At 38.5% G+C, this 25153-nt stretch overlaps 1 protein-coding gene across 2 annotated transcripts; it reads right to left on the bottom strand.

Moving 5' to 3' along the window:
* Positions 1-352: 352 nt before the first annotated feature.
* ttll11 (tubulin tyrosine ligase-like family, member 11) lies at positions 353-22712 on the bottom strand. 2 transcript variants are annotated; one of them, XM_084115372.1, is made up of 9 exons: positions 21447-22712; positions 15264-15363; positions 13063-13196; positions 11367-11942; positions 11061-11156; positions 10274-10389; positions 3962-4198; positions 3670-3776; positions 353-1491 (listed from the first exon to the last, which is right to left on the bottom strand). In XM_084115372.1, exons 1-9 carry the CDS (start codon positions 21975-21977, stop codon positions 1220-1222), a joined length of 2169 nt encoding a protein of 722 aa, XP_083971498.1. In that variant the 5' UTR covers positions 21978-22712; the 3' UTR covers positions 353-1219. The 2 variants fall into 2 exon arrangements, with proteins under 2 accessions (XP_083971498.1, XP_083971499.1); XM_084115373.1 differs by lacking the exons at positions 15264-15363; positions 21447-22712 and adding an exon at positions 14729-14808.
* Between the last annotated feature and the right edge of the window lie 2441 nt (positions 22713-25153).

Below are 25153 nucleotides of genomic sequence, written 5' to 3'. Positions count from 1 at the left end.
TTGTGGCTGTGCAATTTATGTACATTTGCAACTAGAATAATTAAAGTTTTATTTAGTTATTTCATATCCCTGCTTTGTTGTCTTCATTACTGAATCATTCACTTGACAAGCATAATGCAACAAAATCATAAAATGTGGTTTGTTTCCTACTGATGGTTTTTCTCAACCCAAAGTATGACGTTACATAAGCCAACTATTGGGTTAGTAATAAATATATATATATGGAGCTTTCGATTTCAAATAAATGCTGTTGTTTTTAATGTTCTTTTCATCAATAAGACAAAACTTTGGAAAGAGTGTGTGTGTGCATACACTGAGGACAACTGAAGAAGTAGAATGAAACCATACAGTGTATTGTTTGAAATGCAATGTTTATTCATGACCATAAAAAGTGCATCTCAGTCAAGCCTAATGTGTATATGTAGATTCCAGCAGCTGCAATGTGATATTAAATGATCTGTGTAAATATGTGCTAATCCTGTGAGATGTCCACTTGCATTAAACCACAGCAACCCCCTTTTTTCCCTTCTATCATCATTTCTACATGCAGTTCAGTAAAGCTACAGTAAATTACTTAAATGAAAAACAATAAATAATAAAATCTCTATGGGTATAAATAAAACACAACTTCGTAAACTTTGAGTGCACTTGGTGCCATGCCTGGTGTTAACAACATTCCCTAACGAAAGGCCACCGTGTTGTTCTGCCTAGTTAAAGGTGGCCATTTGAGATAATTAGCTGCTTTTCTGAAGTGAAGTGGTGTTACGACAGCATCCCTTCCCTTTAAGAAACTGAATCCCTGGGATATTTTCACAAGGATGCTTTGTTATCCCTGCAGTGATTGATTCACACAAACACTACCCACATTGCCTGAAGGTAAGCATATAGGAGCATCGTGGCACAAGTCACATGCTCACACACACGCTGTCCACACATTTAGCACTGAAACAAGTGCCTGAGTGTTAGTGTACTGGCATCAGAACACACACATGGATGTATTCTGTTAAATTTGTTCTGTGTAGTGTGGTGAAAGAAATATCTTTATCTGAGCTGTGTATAAACAATTCAACTTGAGCTATTGCACAGAGAGTGAATCTATCCTGGCTTCTATACTTTATGATATTGGGTTCATTATTCTTGTTTATTTATTCAAAAGCACATGGCATTGCCCTCTGGACATTCCTCAGAAGACATGGAACTGTTTGTATGTGTGAGATTGTCAGTTCTCTGCGTTTGCTTTAGCAGCGAGTTGCATGGGCTGTTGCCGTAGATGGTGTCGGCGTGTCAGTGCTGGGGAGCTGAACGTGGTTGGCGCTGATGACTGAGTCGGTTGTGACCGGTGTGGCCGTGGCTTCTCACTGTGGCTCTGCCCCTCGAGAGCCCCCTCACACACCTCCAGCAACAAGAGCACCTGCTCCCGCAGGGGTACAGCCTTGAACCTGCGCGCTGCCATGTAGAAGAAGGCCTCAATAAATGCCTGAAGACACATTCCTGAAAGAGAGAAAGAGAGAGAGAGAGCTTACTTTTTATTAGATGCTCAAAATGAACAAATCGCTTCCTTAGTTAAAATATACAATCATGTGTTGGTTTACTGTCGAAGTCAAAAAGACAGATAGGTTTAGTCAGAATAAACATTTACAGATATATTTACAGTATTGTGAATAATAATATGAATAAATAGGATTCAATTAATTTACAAGGATATTGCACAAAAAAGTGGGGTACTGCACAAGAGGGAAAAAGCCTGTGGGAAGAAACTGTTCCTCTTATGACAGTTAGGACAGTTTGATTAAAAATGACATGGTCAAAAAAAAGTAAAAAATGAAACATGCATGGATGAATCATTTGCAATAAGATCAATACCATGCATTCGTGCCAACTTTGATATTGGCTCATAGAACTTCGTCGCCCACACATGTAACAATGACCCTGTAAAATAAAGTGTTGCCAAATAATCTATACAAACCAAACAGGACAATACATGTAATTTGTCATTTAAATAGTATACTGACAGGAGAATGAAAGATTTGAGAAAAGCCATTAGTGACATTATTTCCAAGTAAGAGGCTTTAATCAGAAGTGTACATATGGCAGATTTTCCCTTCTGCTTGTTTATTAATTATAATAAACTTCATCTGTGTATTATTTAGTGTATGGGGTTTCAGATGTGTCTCCATGCTGATGAAAACTCAATCTATATTTATGTTCCTGCAAAAAAAAAAACAACACTTCATCTGCAAGCGCAAATCATCAGCAGTGAATTCTCAAGGTCACATCTGAGCCTGAGAGTCGAGGGAGAAAAATACAGACGGCTTTCGTCTAAACAGAGAAACTTTGAACATTTTAAACATGAAGAAAGAGAGCCGTGAAATTTTCTCTGCACATTTCAATGGAAAGCCACTTGCTGTTATCACAAATATTCAGGTTCTCGGGAACCCTTAGGGGGTTTGAGCCTGAAGATGGATGCGGATCTCTTGTCTGACTACATATACTGAGCGTTAATGAGCCCTCGCTGCGGACATGATGGAGCCGTGAAATACATTTAGAAATAAAACAGAGGCTACATGCTGTGCTGGTCAGAAATATGTGTACATTGAGAATGGATGGCGACAATTAATAAAGCAATGCTGTTTCCCAGAAGGAGAAAATGGGTTTCATTAAGCAGACTAATGAAGGAGCGCTTAAAGAACTCAGCATTATCCTGTCAAACGAAGCAGGCTGAGCTCTGGGATGGATAGGAGTGAAGAGGGGAACTCAAAGACCGATAAATCCTTCCTTTTAAGTATTCTGTCCAAGTGTCCAGTCAGCATTCCTCAACAGTAAATGTATTACTATTAATGAAGTTCACGGCAGCGCTATCTCTCCCTTTCCTCCTCGGGGATAAACAGTCTGACCCACCTCCGCTTTTAAACAGCTACTTCTATTATTTATAAATATCAACCTTATCCACCAGTTATTACTTTCCTCTCACCACACAGTTTGTCTTCTATGAGTGTGTGTGTGTTGATTCCCAACTGCAAGGCGCTAATGACCAAATTCAGTGCAACCTTCCGAAATGCTCCGGAATTCAGCTCACGTCATTCCACTCTGGCCATTTAGGAGCACAGAGACTCAAGTATATATTCATTCTCTCTTTTGATTAGGAGAAGCAAGGCCTGGCATGCATTATTCATTTCATACGTTCCTCCAAGAAAACGATGCTAGCATGACCTAACCTAATGCACCATCACAAGGAATATTACCAGTGCTCATTTAAAAGCAGAAATGACTTGTGGGCACATTAGCTTTGGCACACACACACACACGCACACACAAAATGTTCCCATTTACCAAAGTATCTTTTCAAAGTGAAAGAAAAAAAAAACATTAAAGAAATTAAAATATGAAAGATTGAGGCAGAGCTTGAAAATTTGGTTATGTGGCATTAGTTGATTGGCCATGTATTTTTCCAATTTACAAGTACTGGGCAAATGAACGAAGAAGTGAATTTATTTGTCAATTATCTCCCCTGACGATCTCATTTATGACTGCATGTGAGGGGAAATGCGCTATGATGAATGGTTGCAAATGTGTCTTTTATTGGAGGCTGTTTAACAGCTTTTTGATTGTGTGTCAGCCTTGGGAGTGAAGATGTGTTGTAAATTGCATCGTGATCGGTGGGCTGCTTGCCTGCTTCTCTGGAGTCGGGGAGCATTCCAGCCCAGCGGCGCGTGATGTCGATGTACAGGATGTCCACTGAAGCCATCGAGAAGCTGCTGTTACTCAGCTTGCAGTTCCTAAAGGAGACACTCGATTAATGTGGTACGTGACACTTCAATGTTGCCTTATTCTGACAGGCTCTATGGAGGCAGAATCGTGTCAATCAACGTAATCGTCTTCATTTGACAGATGTTGCTTTGAAGGTTTAAACCTTTGCTACTGCCATCCTCTAACAGTCGAGCTACAGGAACTAATGACTTGCCTGATGAAGGTTCGGAAACCGGTCGGCCCCAGTCTCATGGTTCCTTTGACACCAAGGAAGCGCAGGAAAATGGCAGCAATGCGTTCCACGACCCGCAAGTTATTAAACTGCTTGGTGTATTTGGGGAAGACTTGTTTTAAACACAAAGTTGGAAGAGAATCCATCAAGCTTTCTTTCTCATCACTTCCTGTCTCCACAGCAATGGCATCTTCTGGTGAACCGCCCCCTGTGTTTAACCTGTTGGCACAGAAACAAAGGTTAAACTCAACACACACACAAAATCCTTTGTGTAGACCAGCAACATTGAATCTCTAAATTGAGGAAGCAGCGGTGTATATATATGTATATATATATATATTTTGTGGCGGACTACCATCGTTCCAACATCAGTCGCCCCTGGCAACACACACCTGACAGCGATCTCCCTTCATCCTGACATCAGTTGCCCCAGGCAACACATACAGAGCAGCTGACCAGCAATCAACGCACACACCTGACGGCCATCGACCAACTCATCACTGGGGCCATATAAACACCAGTGAAGAAAGGCCAGTAGAGTTTATGCTCTCCCAGACATTCACTAACGTCTGTTTACCCTTTTCTCTTACAGAGAGTGATTAATGAGAAGGAACCTAGAAGCCTTGATAGAACTCTCTGCTGGTCAAGCTAACTCCCTGCTGTCTGGCTGAAGTTTGCAGTCTTCACTCCACTTTCTCCAGCACTCTCACAACAGAAGCACAAGAGCACCAATACTCCTTCAATCCTCACTTTTGCACAAGAAATAAAGCGCACCCTCTGGGTTTAACAACTTGCATGTTTTCTCTCCTTTTTCCCCAAGCCCGGCTACAAAATATATATATATAAAATATGTATGTGTGTAAAAATTGAGAAATTAGGAGATGCCGGACAGTCTGGTTGAAGAGCAAGCAGACCCTGAGAGGAAAAAGGACCTCTCTGGAAATTAACATTTGAACTCCCCCTCGTGCACTATTGAGACGAAAGTCTCACCTCAGAGTCATCCTAATCTACATCTCTTTCCCTCACCACCAGGGATAAGTAATAGGTAAGTAAAAGATAGGTAATAAGGTAATAGGTAATATATACATATATATATATACATATACATACATATACATATATATACATATACATACAGTGAGGAAAATAAGTATTTGAACACCCTGCTATTTTGCAAGTTCTCCCACTTAGAAATCATGGAGGGGTCTGAAATTGTCATCGTAGGTGCATGTCCACTGTGAGAGACATAATCTAAAAAAAAAAAATCCAGAAATCACAATGTATGATTTTTTTAACTATTTATTTGTATGATACATCTGCAAATAAGTATTTGAACACCTGAGAAAATCAATGTTAATATTTGGTACAGTAGCCTTTGTTTGCAATTACAGAGGTCAAACGTTTCCTGTAGTTTTTCACCAGGTTTGCACACACTGCAGGAGGGATTTTGGCCCACTCCTCCACACAGATCTTCTCTAGATCAGTCAGGTTTCTGGGCTGTCACTGAGAAACACGGAGTTTGAGCTCCCTCCAAAGATTCTCTGTTGGGTTTAGGTCTGGAGACTGGCTAGGCCACGCCAGAACCTTGATATGCTTCTTACAGAGCCACTCCTTGGTTATCCTGGCTGTGTGCTTCGGGTCATTGTCATGTTGGAAGACCCAGCCTTGACCCATCTTCAATGCTCTAACTGAGGGAAGGAGGTTGTTCCCCAAAATCTCGCAATACATGGCCCCGGTCATCCTCTCCTTAATACAGTGCAGTCGCCCTGTCCCATGTTCAGAAAAACACCCCCAAAGCATGATGCTACCACCCCCATGCTTCACAGTAGGGATGGTGTTCTTGGGATGGTACTCATCATTCTTCTTCCTCCAAACACGTTTAGTGGAATTATGACCAAAAAGTTCTATTTTGGTCTCATCTGACCACATGACTTTCTCCCATGACTCCTCTGGATCATCCAAATGGTCATTGGCAAACTTAAGACGGGCCTTGACGTGCTGGTTTAAGCAGGGGAACCTTCCGTGCCATGCATGATTTCAAACCATGACGTCTTAAGTGCATTACCAACAGTAACCTTGGAAACGGTGGTCCCAGCTCTTTTCAGGTCATTGACCAGCTCCTCCCGTGTAGTTCTGGGCTGATTTCTCACCTTTCTTAGGATCATTGAGACTCCACAAGGTGAGATCTTGCATGGAGCCCCAGTCCAAGGGAGATTGACAGTCATGTTTAGCTTCTTCCATTTTCTAATGATTGCTCCAACAGTGGACCTTTTTTGCTCCAACAGTAGACCCCTCCATGATTTCCAAGTGGGAGAACTTGCAAAATAGCAGGGTGTTCAAATACTTATTTTCCTCACTGTATATATATATACACATACACATATATATATATACATATATACAATTTTTTTTTTACATATTTTATTATATAAATTTATATATTTTCTACAAGTAACAGAAAAATTAATAAAGCATTCAAAAAAAGAAATATAAAATACTATTTACAAAAACTATACTAGTAAAACTGTATACTGAAAACTATAATGTAAAACTGACAACTTTATAACCACGCAAACTTTAACCATTTTAACTGGTGTCCTATGCAATAAAATATATATTGTACTAAGTTACTCTCTCTCTCTTCCTGTCGCTTTTTATATTTTGTCACATTTAAGATGGTAGATGAGCTAACAGGTAGAAACAGCTAAACAAGATTTTGTGATAACAGCATAATGCATAAACAAAGAAAATCTGTCAAGTAGGAGAATGGAGAATTTCAAACCAAAAGAACTAAGAAAAAAAAAAAAAACAGAAATCCTCAGTGAATAGCATCACAAACCACAAGCTTTACAATTTCCTCTCATTAAACCCCTCTTTCGCTCTCACTTACCCCAGGACAACATAATGAAAAACAATTATTTAACAATCACAAAACCAACGGAGCGAACTGCAGTCCTCTCGTACGTGCACTGAGCCCAGATGGCCGAGGAACCAAAAACAGTTTGTTGTGTGTAGATGACTGCATTTCAGCACTGGTGTAAGTAACTCAGTAGATGCACTTCCATGGCTTCTGACCTGAAGGTTGTGGCTCGAGACTTAAGGTAAAAGTGCTAATGACACTGACATGACTTAACTAACACACTTAATAGGTTTACTTGAAGACAGGAAGAGTCTTCTCTCTCACATACAACCTTTAGCACGCACATACACCATCTTCACCATCTGAGGGGTTTGTTCTGCTCCACAAACTTAATACAATCAACATAAATCATTTCAACATGTTCTTCAAAATGTTAAGGAGAATTTTTATTAGTAAAATCCACTGACAAAAAAAACTTTAAAAATTACTATGTGTACCATGTACCATGGTATGCTTTTTTATTCTTTGAAGCTTATAATTTTATAGAAGCACTTCCTTTATTTTTTGGTAATAAACATGCCACAAATGCTGTCGACTGAGCTTAACTTGTCCTGAACCTGAAATGTTTCCTGGAAGATATCACACCTGTCTCTGTGACTGCCGGAGGCTCTATAACAGCCAAAAAAATGGTTTGACTTTTAATATAATCTCATTAGATACTGTATGTCTAACATATTCATACATGACACAGTATAAACATTGAATCGCCTCAGGGTCATCTGAGCTAATTTCCCACAGAAGCCTCTGAAAATGCGCAAGATACACTGGTCCAACAAGACACATGATCGACAGCACTAGAGGAACAGCACAAATATAACTGAGAGCCCTGCGAGGAATAGACTGTCATTATACAACACTAGTGAAGGCTTCGTAAAGCCTTAGTGACTGTCTACTTGTCAGCATTAGCCGTGACAATCGTACTCAGGACAGCATAGCTTCAAAAAGCATCAAAGGAAGCGAATCAGGAGAGTTTGTGATCACGGCGTGTAGATTCAGACCGGCACTGAAGGTTTGTTATTTCTGGTTGACCTGAATAAGGTTATAAGATGAAAGAGATTGTGACTGAGCATGAAGAACTTTCTCTCTGAGTGTCCTTGATTTATTTTATTCATTCAATCTTTTGTGCCAATATGAGTTTGTTTGCTCGACCATAAGAGACATTCCTACAGGGGAGACTGTTTATTTATTTATGTAAATGTATTTATGACACACTAATATACTCCTTGTAAGAACTAGAAGTCTGCAGGAAAAAAAGTTTTAGGGCCCTTTCACACTTGGTTCGATTGCCTGTTTTCCGAACCCAAGTTCGATTGCTCCCCCCTCCCCCTGTCCCCGATGGACTGTGTTCACATTATATTATTTGTATCCGAACTGCGGTACGCTTGCGTCATCCAGTCGCAGCTGGTGCGAAAGTGTTGCTTGGTAGGCTAACTGCTATGAATGAAAAGGCGTCAAAATGGATAGAATTGCTCGCTTCACATTTGTTCTTCTTTTTTTGAACCTTTGGTTTTGTTTTCAAAGAAAAGATACAGAAAGAGAAACACATTTGTGTCTGTCTGCCGCAAAAGTACTAAAATCGTTCCAAAGACAGCGGGCTGTCCGCCCGGAGGCAGCCAGAAATCATCTCTCTGCTTGCGGTGCGTCAATCCCGCTTTTCGTCAAGGTAAGTGTATACACACACGCACTCACCACATTATACGTCATCAATAGCGGTTCACTTCCGCGATTTGGTACGATTGCGTTCATATCAGCAGCGAACCGTACTGGAGTTCACATGAACCGTACCCCAGACGACCCTTTTTAAGCGGACTCGAGTACGGTTTGCGGGTGCGCACCCGAGTTCGGAAGACAGCGTTCACATCATCCAAACGAACCGGACTCTGACGTCATTCGAACCCGGGTGCGCACCAAAAGTGCTAGTGTGAAAGCGCCCTTAGTGAGTACGTTTTTTTTGTTTTTCTTCTAAGGGTTTCATACCCCTTACAGAGTTTGGAAGACTTTTAGCAATTCTTATTTTTCTTTTTTTTTTTAAATAAGAACAACTATTATTTTTCTTTATTTACTGCTGCCCAGGAGAATCTGCATAACATACCCTATGTAAATGTTTCACAAGACAAAATAAATGAAATCAAACAAATTACCAAAATCACAAGTTTGCGCACTCTTGAATCCCTAAATCATCCAAAGCTGGACATTAACAATCATAGCCATTGTATACTTTCAAACAAAAATTGTACAACAGCTGTCACCGGATTAGTTAAAATATTAAATATAAGCGTGTATCATTTAGTTACTAATATGCAGCCTTTAGGTGTAAATAAGAAACACAACTGTTAAAAGATTAGGGGTCAATACGATTTTTTTTTTTCTCTTTAAAGAAAATACTTTTACTCAGCAAGGACGCAATAAATTGAATGAGTGACAGTTAAGATGGTTAATGTTACAAAAGATTTCTGTTTAAAATAAATGCTATACTTTTAAACTCTTTTCATCAAAAAAGTATCACGGCTACCACAAAAATAATAAGCAGCAGAACAGTTTTCATCTGTGATAATAAGAAACATTTCTTGAGCACAAAATCAGCATATTAGAATGATTTCTGAAGAATGAGACTGAAGAGTGAAGACTGTGATTGAGAAGGAAACAATTAAGAACCAATAGTACAGGATAATGAGTGAAAATTTTATCTTCCAGAACAAATGTGAACATGTCAATACATATATATATACACATATACACACACACATACTTGGCAGTTTTGAGTAAGAATAATTCAAGTATTATAAGACTTATTCATTAATCAAGAACTGAAAACAGAGAGAAAGAAAAGCATGATTAAACACCACAAACCAGACAACTGTGCAAGATCATAAAAAATGCACATCTAAAGGCTAAATTAGCAGATATTAAACAGAAATGTGCACACAGAGTCTTTTCCACTCTCACGTCTCAATAAAACTCTGAGCTGACTCCACACTTTCCTCGGAAACAATGGCAGCCTGACTTTTATTTCCCCCCAGGCCCAGACACTAAAGTGTAGAAGTGTCTACACTTTTCACTAAGTGTGGCCGTGTACAATGAGCTACAATAAAAGGATGAATGCATGAGACACAATCCCGCTCATGGGGCACGAGGACATCCGCATTTCCATGACTGAGAGAGAGAGGAAGAGTGGCCACACAAGTGTTAAATTCCATCAGAGGATTTCCTGAATTTAATTTTCCCATCTGAAAGGCTTATGACTGCAGCTCAACAAGCCATTATTTCAGCTCCACGAGGATGACAACATGCACTGGTTGGCATGCGCAGTTTGCGCACACAGATACACACTGCACCATCAACTGACCCAAAAAGTCTTAAAGCCTATGACTCACGTTACGTGTTGTTTCCTCTGAGCGGGGTCCATGAGCCGCAGCGTGTCTCTGATCACACCCACTTTCACCTCCTCATCTACTGGACTCGGGACATATTCATACACACCAGGTGACACCTGTAACATACAGTCTGGCGTCAATAATCAGCATACTAACCAACTCATGTTTACATCCTCAGTCTGTAAACAAAAGTGCAGTCAATGTTTGTTGGGGGTTAGTAAGAGCCTTCAATGTTTTTAGTCAAAAACTAATGTTTTAGTTTTAGTTGGTTGGTTAGTCTTGCGCTAAGCAAGGCTGCATTTATTTGATCAAGCATACAGAAAAAAATAGTACTGAATATTCGGCAGCCATTACTCGTCTTCAGTGTCACATGATCCTTCAGAAATCATTCTAATATGCTGATTTGATGCTCAAGAAACATTTCATATTCATTTTCATAACATCAATATTGAAAACAGTTGTGCTGATTGTTTTTGTGAAAACCATGATATGTATTTCTTTTTTTTACAGGATACTTTGATGAATGAAAGAATTCAAAAGAACAGAATTTGTTTATTTATTGTCTTTTCTGTCACTACTGATCAGTTTAATTCATCCTTGCTAAATAGAAGTATTAATTTCTTGAACAAAAAATCTTACTGGCCCCAGATTTTATAACAGTAGTATATACCATGTTTTTTTGGGGGGTTTTTTGGACATGTACCATGATGATATATACTATAATCTTTACAACAGTTCTGCCACAGTACTGTTTATAAAGCATCACGAAGAACATCTGCACCCTCACCTCCTGCTCGTGTTCAATCCTCATGCTGGGATTGGCATTGACCTCTAGTAAAACAGGCTTCAAGTTCTTCATCAGCAGGATATCAAAGCCCAGGATCTAAAATTGGGACACATCATCTTCTGTTATTTAGATTTTAATGACTTCGAAAACCAGCGATTTGCAGAGGATTAGGGGTCGCCTGCTGAAGGAAAAACAAAGTTAACAGCATACGGGTGTGTGCTCATTTTTCGCATTTGAATGACCTATATGTAGGACACCTAAATGCAAACCGCATCACAAACACAAAAGAATTCATTGCAAATATACCTGGAAACATGTCGGTCCTGGTTTTCCAGGCGGTATATCTGCCTGGTAATACACCTTCAGTTCAGGCACAAGTGCAATTACTGTCTTGATAACCAAAGCAATAATGTCTGACCAGACCTTCTTGATGTCCACTCCTTTAGATGCTATGCGATAGAGGACACTAGAGAAGGTGCGTTTACTGCCCGTGCTGCAGCTGTCGGAGTGGACAAAGTTCCCGCTGTGCACATTAAGGGAATAGTTGGTAAGGTGCATAAAAACATGACTGAGGTTCTTCTGGCTGGGTTCTTGGTAGGGTTCTGTGCAGAACCTGGACAGACCCTCTTTAGCAATGTAGATCTCTAAAGGCTCCAACGAGCGGACCAGAACATAGAGGCGGATATCAAACTTCAACTTATCGATGAGCAGGGGCTTCTGTATATATTCTTGAACAACGGCTTGTTTGATCTGAGAACCTGAGATAGCCCGAAGGTCAGCAGGGTCACGGATGAGGTAGATGCCGTCGCCCTGGGATCCGCTGTCCGGTTTGACGATGAAAGTGGGTTTGAGGGTTGAATCGTTATCCTTCAGGAGACGAATCTTAAAAAAAAAAAAAAAAAAAAGAGAGGACAAAAGTAGAAGGTGCACAGTAATTTATTTTTCAAATATGCTTGCAAAAATCAAAGAAGCCTATTGCCATCACAGCAAAGAATTAACCCTTATTTCTACTCTAAATTCTGTCCTTAATTATAATCAACCAAAAGTGATCATTTAATTTAACATTATTAATCATTTTATTTTTTAACTATTTTGAATAGCTATATATACACAGATTTCATGCAAGTTATTTCGAGAAAACTATAAATAAAAATCATTGCCTTACTAATGTGAGGGTCTGAAATGGTTAACATGAACAGTATTTAGCATTCTCCAGTTAAGGTGCTCTGAATGAGAACACAACATTTCAAGATTATAAACAATAATGTAAAACAATATTGATCCAACTGTTCTGCTAAAAAGGTAATACTTTTTTAAAGGCAGTGAGCGCTCGTGACTGTCCACTAATAGCATTATGGTTAGTAAACTACCCTCATATTTCCAACTAATGCAATGGTTTTCTTCAGACAGCAAGCATCAGCAAATATTTTGCTCTCCCTTTTTGAAGAACCTCCCGCAGATCTTTGCTGCCCTCTGCAGCTTTTCTAATTTCTAAAGTCTTGCCTCACTCAAGCTCAAAACAAAATATGCATGTACATGTAATAATAAATATAAACAACTAATAATTTATCTCAAAAAGAGAAATAAAGAGTAAAAACTAAATTGATTTAAACGGACAGTGTAAGAGAAAATCCCCTTTAAGCAGCTCATCTGAACAAATAAAGCACACAGCTAACCGTGACATGCAGAAGGGGATTGAAGATGCAAATCCTGTAACTATAAGATCCTGTAACAAACTTGTCATTCACAATTAGTCGTTGCTGGCCAGTGGCCACTAAACTGCTTAACCTGGTTTTACTGTGATTCTGTCCTGACCAATCACTACCACGGCAATCTACCTACAGATACACCACTGAGGGGACGACAGCTAATAGAAGACACTTTGACTGGGTATCTAGTAAGAAGAAGATGTGGCTCGTGTAAATGTCCTCTTTATTGACTTCTAATACCATGTCCTAATCAAGTTGCATGAGTTTGTTACTCCATTTCATTGAGCTTGTACCTGTGTGGAGAAGAGCTGGTATTCCTCGGGCAGTATCCAGGAGCGTGGGTAGAAGTTGTACTCCTCCGGGAACAGCTCTTGCATGGTCCGCACGGCACGACTCAGGTTTATCTTCCGCAGCATCTCTATCATTCCTGCTGACCGAACAGGACAGTTGATGAGAAAACAGAGTGAAGTCTAAGAGAAACTGCACAAAGGTCAGAGAACGGATGCAGTTCCCCATCATTCTATGGCCCTACTGGGACATTATTCTCTCAAAAAGATTTCCCTGTTTCCCAGCAGTTTCATTAAATCACTTGTTCATTTGATTTCAATGGCTTCATAGCACACACACTGGCACACAGCTTGGACATGCTGTCTGTGTGAAAGCAACTGTCAATACAGCTATGAAAACAGCCATATTACATCCAACCCATGAGTCAGCAGCCCCTGAGACTCCTTAATGACTCCACTGCTGAAAACTAGAACAGTCCAGTGATCAATACTCAACATATGATTGAGAACCTGCCTCTAAAAGTAAGCACAAAATTACTTACTAACTTTATTTCAAAGTAAATGTGTCTGACAAAAGCTAGTACTGTTTTTTATTAATGAACACATTTCTGTTTTGTTTTTAATATATTTCATATTTTTGGTTTATTTATATACTTAGTTTCCGTTTTAGTAATTACAGTTAAGGAAGCAGATAAACACTGATCTTTGAAACGGCATATTTATTTCCACAGGAATCAGAACCACAGGACAGTAAATCTGTCTGTTGCTTGTGTCGACCTTACTGAAATATCACGTCAACCACACAAACAGGTCAGATCACTCAACTCTGTGATCCAATGTTTTAGTTTTATATATATATATATATATATATATATATATATATATATATACATACTTTGTTATATCAGTTCATGACATTGAAACAGTTTTTCAATCATTTGTTTTGATCTTTATTTACAACAGCCTCATCCTTAATGCTTTAAAGAGATTGTTTAATGTTGAAAATCTCCTGCTTGCCAGGTTAAATGACCAAAGCTATTATTTAGATATTCACGGTTGAATTATTTTGTCACGGTATAATATGGTAATCATTTTCATAGACGAGAAGCGTGTTTAAAGCAAGCACATGAGCAGTTGCCATGGTAAGGAACAATATGATACCTGCTTGTAATAACCAATGAAAATATCCCACATCTGAGTGAGCCTAAAAGCTAAAAACTAAATTAGTCTAAAACAACATGTAGAAAAATATAATGTGCACTGTTGCTGATTTCCCTATGTTCTCTACTCTAACACCACACTGCACGTTTCCTTTATTTCTGGCAGAACTAATCCTTGTGTTTAAATTAATCATTTTATTTCCTTTTATTTTTTTAGTCAGTTCAGTTTAATTTTTCAGTTTAATTTTTAGCTCAAATAGATAATTGTGCAGCAAAAAGTACAGCATAGCACCACCTGCCATTAACCATTTTGAAAGCAAATACCATTCTGGTTTTAAAATTATGATTGAATGACCTTTAATAGCCGATCCCATCATCATTTAAATTCTTATAATTTTCTTATAATTTTAAGATATTATCAGAGTGGGAATAAGAAAAAAATGAATGAAACAGTCCCAATTGCTAATAGTAGTGTCTTCATTAACTCTTTCCCCACTATTGACGGAACTTACCGTCATTTATAAGACACCGTTTCCCCACCATTGACGGAATTTTCCGGCTTTCCGTGTTTTCACTATTATACGGTAGAGGGCGCTATTACACATCTTCTGAAAGAGTACAGAATCTCCTGATCAAAACACAGGCAAAAAAAAAGGAGCAGAAACAAGCAATAAAATCATTGCTTATGCACGTTGTAGTCCGCGATTTTCTTTTTGTTCAAAATGTTGTTTTTTATGAAACTTACCCACATTCAAGTGTTGATAAAAAAAAAGAATGCATGAACCTAGAATATCTAAATAGTTTGTTTTTTGTTGTTGTTGTTTTTTTTAAGCAGAGGCTCGGTTCTTTCTTTTAACATATTGCATGTTCATATATTCATACAACAAAATATTCTGGGGGCTATGAAAGTTTTGTGAAAATTCTCAAAAATGCTGGCACTGGCTAGCAACTTTTTTTTAAATCGCTGGAGGGGAAAGTCTTGACTTACGAGAGATGATGTTTCGACTATGACAAGATCTCTAAAGACCTACTTTTAGTTAAGTTTACCTGGGAATTTGTTGACTTGCCCAGAGACGATGTTCTCATTATCATGAAACGAGACACCGTGCCAGTAGATATCACAGGCTGTCCGCCTACCTATCGGAAACTGCAGGATCAAAAAAAAGAAGAGAATTGAGGCAAAGTACAGGAGGAGAACTATCAATCACAACACAATAAACATGTCATACACTACTTTTGACAAGGATACAAAAAAACAATACGTTTACGGCTAACTGTACCAAAATAACAACAGCTCACTTCTGCAGGAGTCTTTTTTCAATAATTATTTTAGTAAACAACTCTATCCTACTTACAGTGTATACATTATGGCTGAGGGCTGCTACACTCTACATGAATTGTAGGAACAGTTATACTTCTACAACAGCAACAGTGTCAGTTACAGAGGCATTGTTTATATATGTGCCATCATTAATTTACAGCTAAAGTGAAAATGCATTGTATCTCATGTGGTCATACAGACCACTGATGCAGATTTTGGTTCATTAAGGCCCGTTCACACCAAGAACGATAACTATAAAGATAACTATATTAGCGTCCACACCAGCGGACGATATCAGTCTGTTTATTCTAAGCATGTGCTTGTCTGTCACTTTAAATTCTCCAGTTCATTGTTGCAGGATTGATTCTGATTGGCTATTAATGTTTTTATCATTCATCAGCTGGATAAAATTGTTCTGAAAGTGATTCCAATGATAACGTTTCTCTGTGCTGTTATCATTATAGCTGTGATGTGAACTCAGCTATTCTTTAATATTGAGAACGATTTTTTGATTTTTTTCGTCCATGGTGTGAACGGGCCTTTACGCCGATCACGTTTCTGAGACCCTGTATATGTGACTAGGCTACAGTGTGTGCGGAGCATGATGCAGGTTATCAAGGGCACTAATCAGGATGCAGGTAGTGTGCTTAGTTTAGGCTAGGTTACGTGTCTTGAGGTGTATTCTGGGAGGATCATGTCACTGTTTAACAGGCTAATGGAGTGTGAGGAGGTGTTCCTATATTGGTCACCTGAATGTGCACAGAGGAAACCTGAAATCTGTGATCAGATTAGGAGTTCCCACAGGTTTACAGGTATACAGTTGTGAAAATGTCCCCACTAGTGCTGCAACTATATATTTTTCTGTCATTAATCACATATTTCATATTGTTATACATATTTTCACACTGAATCTCTTAAATTAATCTCTTTACATTAATATAAAAACAACATAAAGATGTTAATTTGTTTAATGGCATATGTTTACTAACTATGAAGGCCATATCACTGAATGCTGCTACTGATGTCTCTATTAAAAGGGATTTTTCTCAATTTCTTGGGATGAAATGAGTAATTATAGCCATTTAACAGTTTAATTGAAAGCCATCATTTTAGCATTTAACAGGCTAAAATATTAGAATAACTTTTATTTTAAAATAAAAGTTTTATCTTCACATAAACCCATCATAATAAACATCACATTTAGCTGTGCCTTTAATATAGTGTGTTGTAATAAGTGTATCTCTGTCAATATCAGCTCTCATTCAAATATAGAGATCAGTTCATTATTTGACCTTTACTCGCTCCAGTTGCTTTAATCTGAAGTACAGCAGTTTTGTGCAGCACTAATGCCCACATGTGTGACTTTGATAGATCACTGCATGAAACTGGCATAAACGAAAATGGTCTCCATTTTTTTTCCCTCTTGAAACACAATTTTATTTTATTTTTTACTTCTTGCATTATGTTTTAATAAATATTGAGGCAGGGTAAAACTGAACTGGGCAGTTCAACTAGATCTACCTGCTTTGGATAAATATTGATATACACATCTGTCAGATTTAGTGACCACCAGCACTTATTGTTAGTGTACTGACTGCACTAATGGCTAGTTCTAAATTTTCTTTATTCAGACTGATTTCAGAATTTCACCCAAAAATAAAACATTCTGTCATTGCTCATTCAATTTGAGTCAAAATATTAGCATGTTAGCTTTATTTGATAAATCTGTTTGATGCATCATGATGTATAGCAAAGACTCTAACGCTCTGTCAGAGTTGCAGTGGAGCAGGTCAGGAAATGGGGACATGCCTTTTCAATCCAATCACCTTTAGCCTTAACTAAATTAAGTTACTTGGAATTTAGCAGGTAAAAGACACGTGAAACTGTCACGAAACAATGAGAATAAAACTTGTGTGCCAAAATCTTCCAAACTTGGAGAAAAAAAAAATTAAATTCAACCTATACACTATATCATCAATGCATTTCATGAGTCAGAACTGTCCTTTCGAAAAGCACTTTCCTTATTCCTCACTAAGGTAGTTTTAAAGTTTTATTTCCATCTTATAATAGATAGATAGATAGATAGATAGATAGATAGATAGATAGATAGATAGATAGATAGATAGATAGATAGATAGATAGATATCAGCATATTAGAATGATTTCTGAAGGATCATGTGACACCGAAGACACATATATCATACATATACATGCATTCAACTGTAAGTAACTTTACTATAAGTACTTTCAAGATGTCAACTTATTCTACTAATCCTATACCCTCAGTATACTAATACTCTAATGACAGTTGGTTAACATGTAATTGCAAAGTTGGTAGATTGTCTAAAAGTATGCTATCAAAATATCACCCTTTATGATATTTAAAACACTACCAGTTACTAAGTCAAAATGCTTAATAATAGAACAACTGTTTTAAAAAGGGATTTTTCACTATTATTTACAACAGGATCTGCATTTTTCCAGGAAAACCCAAACTACCTACCAGATGTTTTGAATGAGTCATCGCTTTTCGAGAAGAGGGTGAAAATGCCGGCCTGAGCGGCTTCAACATGCTGTCTATCAGAGACATAACGCACGCGAGTGTTTCGGTTACACTTTATTTTAAGGTGACTTGGTTATATTGTACTCACTCAAATAAGTACTGAGTGAGTAATATTAATTAACTACATGTACTTACTATAGAGTTACGATTAGGGTTTGGTTTAGGGTTACTCAACCACTTACAGTTTATATCATACTTAGTCTCTCACTGCCACAATTGATCTTTGGATCTATACGTTTCTAAATAACTTCAAGAAATGATAGTCTTCAAAACTTTTCAAAACTGCAGCTGGGAACTCCTCCTGCCCTTGAATCAGCCTTTGTTGTAGCAGATAGGATAAAAGGTATAATGGATACGCTTAAACTTGAAACCGACCTTTAACAAGGCAGCTTTGAATTACAAAGGCTCATAATGTTTCAGTGTAGTTGAGTAGAATGGGGTGTAGACATTCATTCAGCAGGACCGTTCACTACCTCCAGCCTGCCAGGTGTTGTGCACCACACAGAACGTCATGCATAGTATAGTTTGTCAGTTTATCAATGTATTTATGAGCATTTCTTTTTTTAATGCAGAGTGACTTCACACAAACGGTCAAGTGTAACCATATATGGGTGTTCTTCAAATGGTGTGGAAGGACAAGGTTAAAAACTGGTAATGTCTGTTGAAATATTAAGCCTACAGGCCATGAGTAAGTGTTTGTTTACATTGTGGGAGCCTAAAAAAAAAGGTGCAGATACGTCCAATGGATTCATCTAGAATATATGTAATAATATTATGTAACACAGAATAACAGATACATTAAAAAGTATTGCAATTCCAAGCAGAATTGTTTACCTTTGAAATATTTGGAACAGTGAGATCTTTCAGAGATAGACTGGAATACACTACACGACTGAAGAGGCTCCAAACACTAGGCATCATACAATTGCAGACTTTGAAAACGGTTACAGAGAAAAACTGGCATCATACATTAAAAGACTGAAGATCACACACTACTAGTCTTATAAGTCGTTCCAAACACAACAAAATTATACAGAAACATGCACCATGTTGCTAGAAGACACATAGCAAATTAAGCAACATGTGTTTTAAAATTGGCTCAAAATATTAAACATTTTTACCAACTAGATTAGTCTGTGGCCATCATACACTACCCAATCTATGCAAAAGTTGTTTAGTGTATTTCAGCCTTGTAGGTCATCATTTGATTAAAGAAGGGCAAATGAAAGATCTACTATACTTCCTGCAGTAAGTCTATTAAAGGTCTGAGGGGTGAGCTTATGTGACATCAGGGATAACTGTAGGATTAAAACTGATACTAGTTTTATATTGCAGCAGTTAAGCTTCTGTACAGGTAGTGTTGCATCCACTGGTTCTTACACTTTCTGACCAATATAGACTGATTTGCTAAGGAATCAATCAAATAAATGTGTGAACTGGTTTGACTTTTGACTGATGCATTCAGAAGTACTCATATTAGAAATCACTTTGTCTAACGAGTTTTGAAAGAAATACCAAGACAATTAAATATTTTAGATTAAAAAACATAACTATTTCATATAAAATATACATTCGTTATAGTAATGTAGTAATGGAATTCATAACATTTCCATAACTTTTAACCAAGCCTGCAAAATACAATTTTAAGATAGTACACATTTCTTAACCTGACGTTTTGTTCTAACAATCATAAAAACAAATTATTCAGCATAAATTACACAGTCAGACCTAAAACTTTAAGAATTTTTAAATTGGGTGAGGTTTTTATTATTATTATTATTATTATTATTATTATTAAAAAGTTGTTGTATAATGTATGTTCTAGAACAAAACGTGAAAGTCTCTTCAAATAATGTTAAAGACAGACCTTATTTTACTGATAAATCAAAAACTGATGTTTAAAACCCCAGGAAGGAAATTCCTCAGGGAACCAACAACTGGTTCAAAAGTAGTAATTGTTTCCGGGTTTTATGACTACAAACTGAACAGCTCTATATCGATTGATAGTTTAAAGGTGACATATTATGCCCCTTTTCACAAGATGTAATATAAATCAATGGTGTCACCAGAATGTGTCTGTGAAATTTCAGCTCAAAATACCGCCCAGATCATTTATTAATAGCTTGTCAAATTTGCCCCTTTTTGGGTGTGAGCAAAAATGTGCCGTTTTTGTGTGTCCCTTTGAATGCAAATGAGCTGCTGCTCCCCGCCTCCGCTCAGAAGAGAGCCGAACCTTTACACGAGCTTCGGATAAACAGGTGTTGTGCCGAATTCTGACCCCCGCCAAATTATTACCCCCCCTAGTATTGGTAGGTTTAGGATTAGTTGTGGGGGAGGGGTTAGGATTAGGCAATCAGGTACTGACTTCAACGAGGGGGGTAATCATTTGGAAATTCAGTAACAAAACAAAACATGCAAATAATCTCACTCATCCAAAATCTCAGAAATAACCAGTAGCGGAGTGCAGCCTTACGGAGAGACTTAGGAAGAGGTTGCAGTTTTTAGACTGCACTTGGACGTTTCTGAATGGTTAGTGGATACATTTATGTAGTTGTTGTGGAGTTACATTGATTCATCTCATCGACTTGCATGTACCGTCATGTTTAACTTTTACACAAGTTGACACAGTTGTGTTCCCTGAGGTCTTTATAAGACACCTGTGTGACATTTGTTAGTCAAAATACCACAAGGATGAACTTGAAGCCTGAGTGAGAGATGGCATGCTTTGCTCGAACTTTTGCCATTGCGTTAGAACTGGTTACACTGTTGTCGCTTGCAAAAGCCAAATGGCGGTGTTGTGCCGAATTTCGACCCCCGCCAAATTATTACCCCCCTAGTATTGGTAGGTTTAGGATTAGTTATGGGGGAGGGGTTAGGATTAGGGGTGGGGTTAGTATTAGGCAATCAGGTACTGACTTCAACAGGGGAGTAATAATTTTATAATAAGATCCCCTTCCTATGTCAGAAGGGGAGCGAAATCTGATCGGCCTATTTTTTGACATGCTTGCAGAGAAAGGCTTACCAAAACAAAGTTACTTTTCCAATTTACCAAAACCTTTTCTACAAAGGTTGTCACTTTTCACATTTTCTGGGTTGGTAGGCCTACTAGATGCACCGGGGACCTGATTATGCACTTAAACACGGAAAAAGTCTGATTTTCATGATATGTCCCCTTTAAAATCTGCTAAGTCAAGCCAGGCTACTTTAAAATGAATGGAATAAATAATTAATTTTTTAAAACCCAAATCCAAGAATTCCCTTATCAACGGTTGGCATGCTATAAAATCGGGATGAAAAGTAAATAAGTCAAAGTTTGTCAGGTGTCAGAATATAGGGGTGCTCTCACCTCTTTCCACTTCAGCTGTCTGATGCTCATTTTCAGCGCTTCGAGCGACGTCTTCGCTTTGGAGGTGTCCACCGTCACAGCTCTCCTCTTTTTGGCCACCTTGCTCCCGTCCTCTTTGCCATGGTGCTCACATTTCCCTTCCGTATGTCTCTGGCATGACTCAACGTGACCGTTTGCCGCCGTTTTGCCCTTTAAAAGCTTTAACGTACCTTTAATGTTTTGCTCGTTGCTCGCACGGCTCTGTCCTTTCTCCTGTGAATAGTCTGACTTCTGTGGCGCCAGATCTGACATTAGTTTGCCGTTCACCTGTCTCTCATGACCGTCAGCTTTGCTCCTACTTTTACTCCGACTTCTCCCATTGATGCTACTTCTGGAGATGTCTCTCCGAGCCGCGAAGGAGGCGTCAGCGGGGACTGAAGACACTGAGGCCGGGGACAGCTGCTCTTCGTCGGCCGCGGCCTCGCTTTCCACCGCCTTCATCTGCTGGAGCTCAATCTTCACTCTCTCATAGTGATCGCTCATAGTGTTCATTAATGGTCGGATGGTTTGTTATCTCATTTAGGTTGGTGAATATGTCAGGATAATCTACTAGCATAAGCTGCTAACATGGACCAGCTGGTGCTGCCCAAACTAAAGCACAAAAACAGAAAACCAGTCTATAAAACAGCCAAATATGGAGCCTGATAAACTGGCGTAAATACACACGGCCTCCATTATTACAGTCTGAACATTATAAAGACCTTATTAGCTCTGACAGATAGCACATCAGTGTGCTGAATGTTTTGATGGCGATCTAACGGGACAGGAGTGGCTCCAGGCACAAGAGCTGCCCAGTTTCCTTTAACTGGGAAAAATAGGCTCTTGACCGCCTGTAATAATAACACTAAACGCTGCATATAAACGCAACTGTACTTAATTCATCCCATCCTATATAAAATACTCAACTAACAGCACATATCGGGGAATATATATGGGGAAGACGAGCGCAGGGCATAGCTGGGCGCATCACCGCATTTCCCCCTGTCAGTTTCGTTCAGTTTTAAACTGCCGATGAGCACCGACTGTTCTCGCGCTTTTAAACAGTCGCCGTATATCCAAATAAAAACATCGCGTGCATTCCGTTTACCTGCTGTTAACTAAGACGTGGCAGGGTTAATGCAGCCGGACAGGTGAGGTGTCAGCTGATGGCCAACGAACTGATCAGAAGTAAAGCTCCCGTGTGCTGCTGTCGCTGCTGGTGTTTTCTGTTTTGGTCCTGTTGACAACGCAACTGACGGAAGCCGTCGAGGCACATGGCAGCAACATATTGCACTGGTTCGTTCTATTCGCGAAGCGAAAATTCCATTCTACCCATTACCGCCTAACAATAAAAATGAAAATAAATACAAAAAAAATACGATTTTCAGAATTCCTATATTCATAGAATATTAGAAATATTCATAGTGTTTTGTATGTCCCCTTGTTATAATGCACCTTTTAAAACTGCACCTTTTTCATGTTCATGATTTTATCATACAGTCATATGTCAATACGTCAATATGTGTTGCAATGAATGGGAAACATACAAAATCTCAGTATCTGATATTTTGTGACCACTTGACGACTAAAAAGATTCTGAGAAACCCGAGATATCTAGTCTTCTATCTTTAACCACATTTTCCACATTATGCCTCTGTGATGCAGCAGAGGGCGCACTTGTGTCAATATTGAAACACAAAGCTGTCAAACTTTTCTCTCACACTCTCGGTTGCTCTTTATTGTACGTGAACTTTCAATGTACAGTGTACTTACCCACAAAAGTGCTGAGTAGGCTTGGGGGTAGGTTCAGGGTTAGTACCTACCTAGTTAGTGTCATTACAATAAGTACAGTGTGTTCATGTGAAACAGGACTGTAAAATAAAGTGCTACTACACTCTCTCTGTAATGTTTTGCAGTATCCAGTGACTTGAAAACAGACTCTTTGAGAAAGATGCATGATGAGAGATAGATCAATGAAATGACTCTAGACAAGGTAAGTGCATGTTGCAAGACCACATCAGCAGACCAGCAAACTTACTGTCAGGGACTTTAAACGCCTTTCAATAATAATAATAAAAAACACCACAGTTTGCATATATTGTGAAAATGGGGACTAGTCTAGTTGTGCTATTTATCTTACAGTAAGTTGTCACAAGGGCTATAATAACACAGTGATGCCTTCACACAAATGCAAGTCACCCATAACGCTTGCACTGATGCACCCCAATACCAGGACAGATGTTTGCTTTTGCACCTGTCGCTGATGAAAGTCTGGTTGGTCCCTTTCGTCTTTGGGACTGAGAACTTGATGTCTGTTTTTCCCAAAAACAAGCTGAAACATGGACTCATCAGACCACAGCACACATTTCCACTGTCTTCTAGACCATCTGAACTGATGAATAGCTTTCTCTTTGCATAAGAGAGATTCAAGTGGCATTTCTTGATTCAACGGCAGACTGTTAAGTGAAAATGTTTTTCTAAAGTAGTATTCCTGAGCACATGTGGCTGTATTTAACACAGTAGCATGATGGTCTCTCATGCAATGCCATCTGAGGGCTCGAAGGGCACATTTAACAGAGGTATCCTGCCTTGCTCAACACAGACTGAGATTTCTCTGAATTCCCTGAATCTTTTCACAAACAAAACTTTTCTTTTTTCTACTTTTCTCAGTTAAAAAAAGGTTCAAGAGAATTAAGAAATTGTGAATTGTATTGCATTTTACAAAATGTCACAACTTCTCTGTAATAATGGTGCAAATGTTCAATAGCTTTTTTGGTAGTTGAAAATCTGTCAAATTGACCTGTTCTGAGAAATCCAATCTCTCCTGTATAGCCTCTCCAGTAAAACTCTCCACTAGTTCTGGGTTTAAAGAGTTAGGCAATTTCTGACATGTTAGCAATAGCAAGCCTCAAAGCATACTATAAAATTTCAATAATAATGAACGTATAACAAGAGCTCTGACTTTGTACCACCTGACTGCTGCAGATTCATTTCGTCATTGATAGTGTTGCCATAGAAATGCATAATTCAGAGTCCGTGAACAGCTCCAAGTACGAACATCACCTGTTGCCATCTATTAACAATGGTAATTACATTTGCATAAGCTAAAGCATAAGCTCGTTCTTTTAGTTCAGGAGGAACTGTAAAGGTGGCTGCTGTTTGTTTGCAGCACTCGGTGACTGTCTGTCTACAACTCTGTGTATAGCCTTGCGGAACGCGCTGATGACATGCACGGTGATGTCTGCGTGAGCAGGGTGCGCGGAGGTATGGAATATATATTATGTTGACAAGTAGGACATCCATTGCATCTGGACTGAATGCAATGATTGGACGAACATTTTTTGATCCTGAGTCTTCCACAGAAGAATTTTTTTGTTAATATTTAGACCACTTCTATTATTGATTGCTATCAGGATGTGAAGAGAGTTTAAACAGTATAACAAAATGTGTTTATGAAAAGCATTGCATATACCTTTAAATCTTTGTAAATTCAGTCTCAGACCCAGATATCTGCTTTGTGGAGCAAAAAGGCCAATTTAATAGAACCTGTTTGCAAATGCAACCCATTTTCTGAATCTGTTTTCAAAGCTGCAGAATCTATACACATGACGTACAGTATATTAAAATTCATAGCCTATCAAAAACGTGTAGTAGGCTAGTAGGCCTACACCAAAATACAGGACTAATTG

The sequence above is a fragment of the Abramis brama genome (assembly GCF_963993115.1).
Source record: "Abramis brama genome assembly, chromosome: 5".
In the NCBI taxonomy this organism is placed as follows: Eukaryota; Metazoa; Chordata; class Actinopteri; order Cypriniformes; family Leuciscidae; genus Abramis; species Abramis brama.
Note: the sequence above shows the minus strand (reverse complement) of the source record. Positions and strands in the feature narration are given on the sequence as shown.